The sequence below is a fragment of the Pygoscelis adeliae genome, unplaced genomic scaffold (assembly GCF_000699105.1).
Source record: "Pygoscelis adeliae isolate BGI_AS28 unplaced genomic scaffold, ASM69910v1 Scaffold466, whole genome shotgun sequence".
Taxonomy (NCBI): domain Eukaryota; kingdom Metazoa; phylum Chordata; class Aves; order Sphenisciformes; family Spheniscidae; genus Pygoscelis; species Pygoscelis adeliae.
In genome coordinates this window covers 102,308-114,957 of record NW_008825005.1, presented here as the reverse complement: position 1 = coordinate 114,957, position 12,650 = coordinate 102,308, and the positions used below count along the sequence as shown (strand labels likewise).

At 35.8% G+C, this 12,650-nt stretch overlaps 1 protein-coding gene across 1 annotated transcript in view; it reads left to right on the top strand.

Moving 5' to 3' along the window:
• KCNT2 (potassium channel, subfamily T, member 2) overlaps positions 1-12,650 on the top strand; it is a 121,209-nt gene that overhangs the window by 41,024 nt on the left and 67,535 nt on the right. The window contains exons 9-12 of the mRNA XM_009326185.1: positions 1,531-1,711; positions 3,900-4,064; positions 5,639-5,775; positions 10,244-10,307. Of these exons, the coding sequence (XP_009324460.1) occupies positions 1,531-1,711; positions 3,900-4,064; positions 5,639-5,775; positions 10,244-10,307 (547 nt within the window). The remainder of the gene's footprint in view (positions 1-1,530; positions 1,712-3,899; positions 4,065-5,638; positions 5,776-10,243; positions 10,308-12,650) is intronic.

Genomic DNA, 12,650 nt, shown 5'->3' with positions numbered 1-12,650 from the left:
TTACAACTCCAGTAGAAAATGTGGGGCAATTGGATAGGAATATAAAAGTATCAGTTCTGACTGAAGCATGAAACTTACGCAAACAACGGGGGAAAAAAAGCCCACCCTTTTTAGAACATTTTGAGATGTGTGAAAACTACAAATGCTAGAACTGTGAAAGGGAAACTGGGAATTCGATCCATGTGTTCTGGAAATGCCACTGCCCACAGCTAAATTATTTTTGGAGGACAGAACAGAGAACAGAAGAACAACTGCTAAAGCTGTTATAAACACAGGGTCTCCCTAGTGATGCAAAGATCTTACCATGGCAGATATTAATGAGTGACTATTACCGTCTGGATACCATATATGAAGAAAGCATCTTTGGTATGTTCTAGAATACTAAGGAATATGGTATTATTTATCAATTATCTCTCTAATTCTCTGAGGAGAAATCATTCTGCTAACTCCAAGGGGAAAAAACATTATTCAGGGTGGTTCACACATTGATTTTCTTCATATAGCTGAATATAATTTAAAAGCCTGAACTGATCTAAGTAATTCTACTGTATTAGGGAAGATCATATTTTAAGCTTGGGAAGCTCTTTATCATGGTATATTTTTTTCAAAGTGAGATATTTTTAAAATCTGCAACATATGAACTAGCAGTAAGACCTGTGGACAGATTCTGCTACTGCTTCTCAAACCCAAAAGCACATCATGCTGATTACAAGAGAAATAATTATCAATTAGCTTGGGCTACCATTTACTTGTTCACAGGAATGTGTGACTGGAAGGAATGAACTTCATGCATTCTGCTATCAAAGGCAACCAAACCTTATATTTCTATTCTGTACTTTTAGCAAGCAGAATCTTCATACCAGTTGGCATCTTCCACTTCCTACCTGAAGGCTGACCCTGGACACTTACTCCTCTGACAATTCGATAGCCTGCAGTTCTCACATTCAGTTTATTCTAGACTGTCAGTACTCATTTGTACCAACATTATCCTTCTAGCATGCAACACACTCTCATAACTAGTTCACACGAGTAACTCTTGCTACAGAAAGGGATAGAGATCAACATAAAGAGCGATAGATTTAAAGAAAATAGTATGTACATTTTCTTGGCCATATCAGCAAAGTCTCCCTGAAAAAGTTAAAAGATGTTTATAAAAAATTCTAAATGGTGGCAACTATACACCATCTGTTTTGTTCTGGTTTAGAAAGGAATTGCATCGATCCATGATGTTCTATACACCACCCCTCCCTCACAACAGCCACTAAGCAAAACCTAGCAACAAAGTTGTGACTATCATATTGAAATAGTCAAAAAATTTGTTTCTTCTATTACAAATTACAGTTGAAAACTACATTAACAACACACTTCTGGTTTGATACTAATTTTTACTCTTCTTTGAAAAAATGTCTTTGCTAAGCAATGTACGAATTGTGAAAATAAATAGTTCTCTGCACATATAATCATCAAACTTGAGCTGACTCTAAGTACAGTTTTTATTTTTCATGTCTTTATTCATTCTTTTCTACATAGTATTTGTGGAATTCAGCATCTGGAACGAGCAGGAAACAGGTTGACTCTCTTTGACTCCCTTTATTTCTGCATAGTGACATTTTCCACTGTGGGCTTTGGGGATGTTACACCCAAGATATGGCCTTCAAAGCTACTTGTTGTCATTATGATCTGTGTTGCTCTTGTGGTGTTGCCCATACAGGTAAATGTGTATTTTTCTTCTCTTTAGAATTGTTTTTAAAACAAAAGAATAATAACAAATAATTTATTGTTACTATTATTATTGCATATAAAATGTCAGAAAAAATAACCATCTTCTATACCTCCTATTCTGGTTTGTTGGGTTTTTTCCTTCCTTTTTCCTTTGTCTGTTCTCCTATAGTCTAGATTTATACTAAAAAACCAGAGCACTAATAACAGTTTTCAAGTGCTGGTGAAAGCTTTCTGTTCCTGTCATGTACCACAGAGCCCTTCCTTCATCCCAAGACATGGGTTTGTTATTAATGGAGCAATTTAAAAAGAAAAAAAAAGAAAAAAAACAAAACCAAAAACCTAGTAGCCAGCACTTTCTTTATGAGTATAGCATTTCCTCTGCAGGCTCTCCCTGTTTCTAATCTTGGTTCTTTCCACTTCCTCTCTTACTCTTACAGCTCAGTGCTAACTTGAAAATAATCTCATTAAATCTGCAACTCAAGCAAACTGGGTTCACAGCTGTGTATGTCGGTACACACACACACAGAGCCAACAGCACAGTTAGGAATTTTTGATGCCTACTGAAGTTTAGGTCTTCTAACAGTTTCAACAAGAAAAGGCTGATTTATGAAAATCCAAGTCTTTCAAGGAGTCAATCAGTTTCATTAAATTTGTACCAAACATTTCTCAGCTCATCAGGTGAGGCTTGATGACAGAAACCCTGAGATTACATGGCAAGCCCTGCCAAGATGTTAACTGTTCCACACTTGGTGATCACCCAGACCTCGTGCCACAAAAAGGGGTTCTGGGGAGACATTGTGCATGCTTATCAAAGCTTATAGGAGTTCTGCTAGACCATGAAGCTCCAAAGATTCTCACACAGTCATAGTTTCCAGACTGCTTCTTTGACAGTAAACTAAAGCTCACTGTAAGCAGACAACACAGAAATGCTGGGAGGTTGGAAGCTCAAGCTTTTAGCATTAATTTTCTTGAAATTATTTGAACATTTTAATTATACCTAAATATTTAATGTCTGCATACACAGACATATGCACCAACACAATTATATTCCCACTCAGTGGAAATTCAGTAAAATATATATTCTATTGAAAACTAAAACATGCTTTAAGAAATTTAATTGGGAAATAGAAATTTCATCTTTCAGGTAGTTCTGATATACACTTCAGGGATAAGAGCTCTGCATTACCAGTAAATAACCTGGCATCTACTGCCCTTTCACATAAATTTACCTATTATTACCTACTTTATTTTATAGCTTTGTGGTGATAATGGGGCTTCATATAGTTTTCCATACACCGAATGTGGGAGGCATTCTCTCCTGAGCTTTTGTCCTGCTATGATATGAAATCAGTTATTATTCACAATTCAGTCTCTCCATCAGTTGAATGTGGATGAGAAAAAGCAGCTATCACACAGATACATAGTTAAATTGAGCTCAGTATTAAATACATATTACTTACAAGAAGCTTTGAAATGGCATTTGTATGTTTTATTACCAATTGTTACAACGGCACTGATTGTTACACTATTCTATTTAGTCTAAAGAATTCAGACTGGTAGAGCAATGTTTACCATTAGCCTGCATATATTGTTAATACAGCAAATTTGCCTTTGCCACCTGAACAGCTGCTGTGTATTTAAGTTGTATCTAAATTTATGACAGATAAAAGTATACAGAAGGTCACCTTCAGAGCATTATAAAAATCTCTAAGAAGAGTTATTGCCCAAACTAAGTAAAATGATGCTTCTATCCGAGTATCTATACTCACAGTATACACTTAAGTATGTGAAAATTTAACCTTTCATTTGAGGGAAGCATTTATGTCACATGGCACTGGAAAAAGAGAGCTCAGAGGTATAAAATACATAAAGGAAATAAGGTACAGCCTTCATTCTCTTCTAAAATCTTGAGATTTACTGTAATCTCATGATACTTTAATGATTTACCCTGCTATTTGTGTGTGAGTAGAGGTGGCTCTACTGCCGTGTTTTTCCATCACCCTATTATTCATCTCACCCACTTACTAGAGAACTTTTTACAAAGAAAGAGACATTGTGAGCTAAGGGCATCTTTTCATAGAGGCATGAGATGAACAAAGCAACATTGTTAAGTCATGATACAGTTGTACTGCACATCTGCTTGTCTATATTTCACTGACAATTGGCATCTCTTGCAGTTTGAACAGCTGGCATATTTGTGGATGGAGAGGCAAAAGTCTGGTGGTAACTACAGTCGACACAGAGCTCAGACAGAAAAACATGTTGTGCTGTGTGTTAGCTCTCTGAAGATTGACTTACTTATGGATTTCTTAAATGAATTCTATGCTCACCCCAGATTGCAGGTACTTACAGTGAAAAAAAAAGAAAATAAACTCAAAACACTGATTTTTTGCAGACAGCCTTCTGAAATGTTTTTTATTTGTAAAACTGAATTTGGGAATAGCTGACTGAATTGGGAATCTATAATTGCAATAAGAAGCTGAGATACAGTACGGAGACATTCATTTTAAATTGAGGTAAATAGACTAAATGATAGAATTGCTATCTTGTTGAATTATGCCAGTCCTTTTAGAAACAGATATTTCCATGCAAATTCCTTATATTCTACCCCAAAATAGAAAATAAATGAGAACTACTCAAATTATTTTTTCCTGTTGTTTTGGGACTGGATCCAAAACTCCTCACAAGTTAAAGCATCTTTTGGTTTTTGCATTTTGCTTTGGTTTTTTGCCAGTGTTAGGAAGATTAGATCCTTTTGGAATTGTTGAAATTAAGAAATAAATGGACGTACTTTAAAGGACAAAGACCTGAAAGATTACACACAAGAGATTTTCTTAGCGTACACATATTCCCTAGCTAATGCAAACAGATGTCATATGACTTGTTTTGATCATATAAAAGCTTATTTATATGAGATAGAAATTTGGATTCATTATCATTAGCTTTGCTACAGACCATTTCTTTTGCTAAATCTTCTCTATGTCTTTTACTAAGTTACCTGTGGTACCATGCTTCATTAACTAGCGCAAAAAATCACAAAAATACAATCCTCAAATTGCTGAGCAGCAATTTGACAAATCCCAAATCCAAAATATTCCCCAAAATAATTAGCTAGTAAGGGGCATAAGCAAATGCACAAAGAAATCCAGTTCTTTATAGATGCAAACACAACTTGAAATCCAAAATTTAGTTAACTAATCTGGCGAATGAGTCAGGCTCTGTGATACACTGGAGACAAAGAAGAGGAGTCCTAATACTACTTATATAGCCTAAAAGAGCTTATATACATTCCCTTCACAGTTGAAATGGGAAGCTGGAGGATACGGATGATGTACTGGATCCGATGCAGTAAGCTTCCTGCAAAAGTCTGTGTGTGCTAAGGAAGACTTCTATGACAAGCCTGTCCTAAGCTCTCAGTCTCTCCTCTCACATTCCATTCATCTCTCCTTTTCATATGTACACGCATGTATACTTCAGACCAACCTTACTTTTCCTAACAAGGACTGTCTATAGCACAGGAAACAGAGTTTGGATCTGCCCATTAACATAGAGGAAAAAATTTGGGGGAAGACAATTCCATTTCGATTGCTGAAAACTTCCTACATTTTCCACCTAGAATGACAGAAATGTAAATTGTCTCTAAAAAAAAATTATGCTCATATGGAAACAAAAATGTTTCTAAATGGACTTTAGTTGCCACCCTGGAGTCTTTTGTGAGCAGTTGACAACTGTCCAGCCATTTTTATTAAAGAATTAAATATTTTAAACACATGTATTCAAATAACTTTTGTCAGTGAAATTTGAGAATTATCAGAGACATTTTTGACATCCTGAGTCTCTGTTGACTCATTCTCTAGCAACAATACATGGTAACATAAAAAAATAACATGGCTATTCCCCCTTATGTTTTTGACAGGACTATTATGTCGTTATTTTGTGTCCTACTGAGATGGATGCTCAGGTCCGAAGGGTGTTACAAATCCCAATGTGGTCCCAAAGAGTTATCTATCTGCAAGGCTCAGCACTAAAAGATCAAGACCTGTTGAGAGCTAAGTAGGCAAATATTGACCAATATTGGTTTTTACTTTTGTTTCACTCATACTGTTTGATAAATAACTTTGACAAGCAACAAAAGCTGTGCTAGAAGGAACGCATGTGTATTTAGAAAGCAAGGCTCTGATATAATTTGCTTTTCTTAATATCTGAAATTTTTCAAGGAATATTTTTAAGCCCTATTTGACCAAGTTTTTCTTCACTGTCTTTTCTGTCTCAGTTTTTAAAGGTATTGAAACAGAGTGCCTGTGATTTCTTCTGAAAAAGCAGCACAGAAAATTCCAAAACTGCCAGTAATGCTAGACTTTGTTTCTGTTCATTGAGCAAAGATGGTAAACGTGATAGTAGTTCTACTGACCCACTGAAGGGGAAAAAAGTAAACAAAAATAATTATCACCCTTTGAACCCATTGCACAGTTTTGTTTTGAAGTACACACAGTGGTGTACTTCCACCACTTCTAAAAAATCCTCTCTGCCAGTTAATAGTTAATGACATTAATCAAAACACATCAGTCAAACAGTTACTCAACCCCCCTCACCATTGCTTAATCACTTGAGGGTGTGAAGGAATTCACAGTGGAATTCAAGTAGGAGGATTGTCTCTTTAAACTCTCCAAAGAGAGAGAGAAAGGTGATTCTTAGCAAATAACTGATTTAACTTATCTGCATTACTCTCTATAAGAACTTATTCAGTAACTAATATAGATATCTAAAATTAAGCCAATACCTGTCTATTTGTGTCATTCAGCCTTCTTTACTCCAGGGGAATTATTTCCAAGAATCTAATCTGTGAGAATTCTAGCGAGCTGTGTTATCTTCTCAGACTTCTGCCACTGAAAAAGCAACAACTACTTGTATATCTGTTTAAAATTTGAAAATACAATAAAGCTTTTTTCAGGATTAGGAATTTTATTTTAGAGAGAGGTTCCTTTTTTTGCTTTCTTGCTGATTTCAAGAAGGAATTCATGTGGGGGTTTAGCTTTTACACATTAGGAGAAGAAAAATTAGGCTGTTCCCTAAAGATAATCTTGAATTTCACTTATAATAACCTGGAGGTAGTCTGTGGAACTGTGCTTTTTCCTGCAGAACATGTAATTGAATGTACCTGTCATAGAATAATTTTCAACCTCTCCTGAGGAAAGAAGTGTAGTGGGAATTTAATAGAACATTTAATATAAAATATAAACCAGTACCTAAGATGTTTGCTGTATTTCTTTTTAATGAGAACATAATGTACTGAGAAGATAACAAGGCACATGGTAAATAAATAAAGTAACAGTTACCAACAACAACAACAAAATAATCAAGAAGTGTCTCATTATCAAAATTTATACATATATTATACATTAAATGCAATGTCAAAGTAACATGATAAAGGTCACAGCAAAAAGAGAAGGAATACCAAAAGTTGGCTGACTGCATAAGTAGTAAATAGTCAGTTAACTAAAGACTGTATTTTTCTTTATATGCCCTAGTACACAATTTGACTTTACAAAAGTGACATTCATTCTTGCTTCCTACCTTGGAGAGCTTCACTTTGCAAATTTTTGGTGTTCTCTGAGCATGTGCCCAGCTTTAACAAAAAAACCAGAAGGAATTCTGTCATGAGGTATCACACTGATACTTACATTGTTCATCAGCATGACTGGAAACTTTATAGCTCGTTCAGCATTTGAAACAACACAGTAACTGATTAAAACAGCTCTCATTCTCCATGCAGATTAGCACTAGAACATGAATAACACTTACCATGCTTGATTTCCCCCCCCCCTACAGCTTTCTCCCATGTTCTGTCATGACCCCAAATATTTTTTCTCTCTCCTTCCACTTTCTTTAGTGAACCATCACAAATCTTAATCCTCTTCATGTGCACTCTTTCTTTACTTTATACTTTTTCCTTTCACAAATTTCTCTTCGATATATAAAGTCCCTTTAATTTCTGCCATCCTCAAGCAGTGGAACTATTGGGGATTTTTGTCTCAGATTCACTTTTCTGGCACATAAAAATGGTGTAATTGACAAAGCTTTTTTAGTTGTTAGGACATTAATAACACTTCTCTCATAAGGATACTCTGAGTTCTAATCTAATTTTTTTAACATAGATGCTATTAGTGTTTCTGTTGTCTAAATTAATTACATTCATAGGTGTTAATCACAGGTTATTATCCTTGTCATCTGTGGCTGAAATGATTCAAGAAGTTACAAAAAACATTGGGGGGAAAAAAAGTGAGTATGTTCACATGAGGTTTCATTTCCTTATGAAATCATCTATATACACTATCAATCCCAGTTACCTCATCAGCTCTCATCAAAATCTCATCTAATTTCACTAAATTTTCTTTCCTACAACTTTGCTAAAGACCGTATCTTCCCAATTCTGCTCCCATGCTTAGCTGAAACTACTCATACAGATCCCATGATTTCTTCCTAATCAGTACTCAGAAGCGGCCTCCTGTCCTCACTTCTTGTCCACGTCAGCTGCATTTGACATTAATATTTTGGATATATTGATTTGCCTTTGTTAAAATGATTTTTTCATTTCAGGTACTTTAATCTTTTGAGGCTTCCTCTGTTTTCCTACTGCTAGGTGCCTATGGGGAATCTACAATGAGCTGACTATCCTTCTCTTTTCTTTATACTTTCATTGAGCGATCTCACAGAAAACACACAAACTTAATCACTACTTCTATAGTCAAAAACTAAAAGGTTGGCCAAGCTATCTGACATCTCATTATGGATATCTATTTATCAATTTTAGTTTAGTTGCAGACAGTTGTAAATAGATCTTAATTTTTGCTACCAAAATAAAACCAGTATCCCACTGTGGATCATAAGCTTGGAATCATATTGTAGAGCATCCTATGTAGACTAAGCCTGCATCTTGCAAGTGTTTTCTCACACAAGTTCTCATTTTTGCCCCACTTAAAACTATATTTATGTTCTTGACATATACCATCTCAACTCCCTGAACCCTTGTTTCAGAACACTCTAGAAATATTATTTATGTAGTACATCACTTTGCCTCATTGCAGTCCTTCCCTGGCTTACCCTTTTTATTGCATCAAGGAGTGACCCCTTATTCTCACTTAGCCTGCAACTCCCAGTTCTTACTGAGAGGTAACCTTCCGATAAGTCTATAATGCTATTCTCTTTCTCACATACAACAGATTAACATACAAATCCCATTGTGATTTCACCCACTCTGTCCCTTCAATCTAGGATTACTTTCTCAGAAACATCTGTAAAATAATCCCAATATTCTCCATCACATCCCCTCTTCAGTCAGTTCTCTGCTCTGATATCTAGTGAGACCATTTTCTACCATGATAATTTTTCTATTCAGGTATTGTCACACCATTTCTTCCTGTTTCCCATGTTTGCACATACTTTTGTTGTCCTTTGTCATGTCACTTCAAGCTTATATGGCAAGGACTGTCTTTTTGTTCTGTGTTTGTACAGTACCTAAAAGAACAGGCTCTCAGTCTGAGCCTAGGGTCCCAATGGCCTGAACTATTACTGACAACCACCAATTCCATTTTCTAGCAGCAGAGAAACCAAAGATTTAGGAATCTCAGGTCCCATTCCAACTCCAGAATGGAGTTGCTGCAATGACCAGTGAATTGCCTGTTCATTTTCCCCAGCTTCTGTCTCACTTTTCCCCTTCCCAGGGCACCCATTCTGATCATCCTGTTTCTCTTTGCCCAGAAAGTCCTGTCTTCCCAAGGAGGTCAACCAAGTCCCTATTTCTTTACTTCCACGTACCAGTAAGTGAAGTAGGATTCACTGGAGAAGGATATCAAGATCTGAGGCAAGAGAGGAAAAGCAAACTTTGATGAAACCTTTAGTCAGATAGTTTTTCTCCACACTTCCACCACCACTCTTTATTACATGACCAGTTGTACCCCCCAGAGAAAAATTATGCATTAAAAGTTCTCAAAGAGACCATGAACTGAAAATAGTTAATTTAATGCATACATACACAGAAATGTTTGTTATTTATCCCTAACGCATTATTCTACTACATCTATCCATCTTTCCACTATCACTAAGCAAGACAAGTCTATATTATCTGCCCCCCTCATTCATTTTTATCAATAATAACTTGTACATATCATACCCTTATACACTATGCAGACTGGTGCTATTTATTCACCTTTTATACTCATGGCAGATAAATATTTATTTTGCAAATTAAGTGTGTTTGAGGCCACCCTGCTTTTATTATTTTGGCACAGCTTCTACTAGCACCAGGGAAAGAAAGTTTCTCAGAACCTAGTCAAGAAGTACTGGTACACCATGAGTTAGTGCACAAGGCGACTGCTGCTGACATTCAGATAATGCATGAGAACAGACAGACTAAACTTTCTCTGTATTCTGTTTCTATAAGCACACAAGACTATAAACTGTGAAACACAAGTCCACATAAGTATTTTGTCGGTATGTAACAGGCTTGTCTCCCCTCTTCTAGAATGGATGATGCTGAAGCTTGTTTCATTCTGAGTAGCCGCTGTGAGGTGGACCGGATAGCAGCTGTAAGTTTTGATGAAATAACTAAGAACATGCATGCTATTTATACTGTTATTGCCCTTATTCCCTCTCAGGGACTGAGACTTCTTCTGTGAACAGAAGATTAAAATTAACTGATTTACACAGAGATTTTGTATGTGGGATGAACTTCTTGTCTCAGTTAAGATAATGAAAAGGTTTCTCTTGCATTCTACAAGGCCAGGATTTCACGAATTTATGAAACATAATCTAATGGCTCATTTCACATGACATATCTACTTCTGCTTTTTTAGAAAATAAGTTACATGACCTACCTACCAAAGAAGTTAGGATTTTACAGCACATTTCAGTTGAACTTCTATCTTTAAATGTAAGAATTTATACATTCTTTCAGGACTTAAAAAAACCTGAAGTACTGTAAGATTACAGTACTTTCAAAAAACAATTTTCATGCTGAATAAAGTAAATTTTTATCAGTTCTCTCCTTTTTTATGGAACAATGGCAGAATACCATATAAGCACTATCATGGTACCTTATAGATATATTGATACTTGGTCATTAATCACTCCAAAGGGTAGTACTCTGTCAAAAAAGTTTTATTCAAATTACCTGGACTAATATCAGTGTTTGCTCTAGATATCCAATTCAAAGACTTACATTTATTAAAACAGAAAAGAGAGATATATCAACTGACTGGTATTTCCATTCAGAACTACTGAAGTATGGAAAGTTTACTACTAACAAAGTAAAGATTAAATTCAACTTTATAAATTAATTTGTGACTAATACCAAATAACCAATATATCTGAGAGTATTTGACCATTTTTCATATTGGCCAATTTTAAACATGAAAAATGGCAAGATTCTTTAAATAAGTTACTATGGTTTTGCCAATGCCACTAGTTATTTGCAGTCAGGTAAGTTACTGTCCACAAAGGAAGACTACTAATATAAGCCTCTACTCAGCCTGTGATAAAAGAATAAAGACTATTTTAATATGAACTAGAACTCTTCCAACTAATGAAATTACCTACTGATCACAAATACCCAGGAAAAAAGTCCACTGAGGAAGGACTTATGAACACAACTTTAAATTTTTCACCGTGAGCTGCATGCTAAATTATTGCAGTCACCTCTATTCAGTTCGATCTCGAACCCCAAAGGAAGATCAGAATAAGTCTGAATGTTCACAAAGTTGAATTAAGATGCTTACAAGTTGCCTAACAAGATCAAACTAGTGTTTATAATTTGGTAATTATGTTTTAAACTATCTCAATTAAAAAATATCATTTTGCTACTACATTATAAGAAATAGCAATTATTTTTCTAAATGTTAAAAATAGGTACAGTAAAACACAGGGAACAAGGGCTTTGCATTATGTACGTAGTATTTCTTAATATATTCTCTATCACTTGCTACCATTACCTCATCTGCCATCAAAACTTAGTTGTTTCCATACCTACATATATGGCTTATGAGAGAAGGAAGAACAAAAAAAGCAAAATAAGCTGCAGCTAGCAAGGAAAAAGGATTATTTCCTTGCTAGGCAAATGAGCCCCCAGAAGCAAATTGTATCAAAAATAACTTAATTTTTTGTAGACTATCAGCATGCTGTAAGAAATATTTTATTCAAAGCTAAAGATCCTGTGCTAGACCCATCACTTGCAGAAAGCCACTGAACTCCCTGAGAAATAAATCTGTGCTCCTACTATAATATTTAAACTTACTGAACTAAGAGCTTTGAATTTGATTAATCAGCAATAGACTCCTGAAAACACACTAGCGAAAGCCACTGAATTGGCAGCAAGTAATCCTGGAGTAGTCAAGTAAGGCAAGCACTCAGAATGTACTGTTTGGAAGTGACAGAGGTGCTAGGGTATTTAAGGATAAGAACAAGGAACAGTTCTTGCAAGTACCTGGGAAAATACTGGTAACTTCTTCTGTGAGACTGAAAAATATCAAAAAGCCAAACTGCCTTGCCTAAATTAGCCATGAAGTTCAGAATAAATCAGCTACAACATCTCGTTTCACAAAATATACTTGACAGTTGTGAAATAGTTAGAAATGAGAAATCCCATACAAGCAGAGCACGTGATTTACATTGCACTTGGTAGGTTTATGCAGCTTTAAGGACAGCTGCACCAACATAGGATTCACTTAGAGGTAAGCTGTTCATCTCTGCTCATAGCCTCTCCAGAATTTATACAAAGAAAGGGCAATTTTCCATTCTGCTGAAGTCTCCTACAGGGAAGACAGTGGACTCTACATGGAGTTGGTCAAGCAGGACCTGCCTTTCATGAACCCGTGCTGGCTGGGCCTGATCCCCTGGTTGTCCCGCACATGCCCTGTGAGCACCCTCAAGATGAA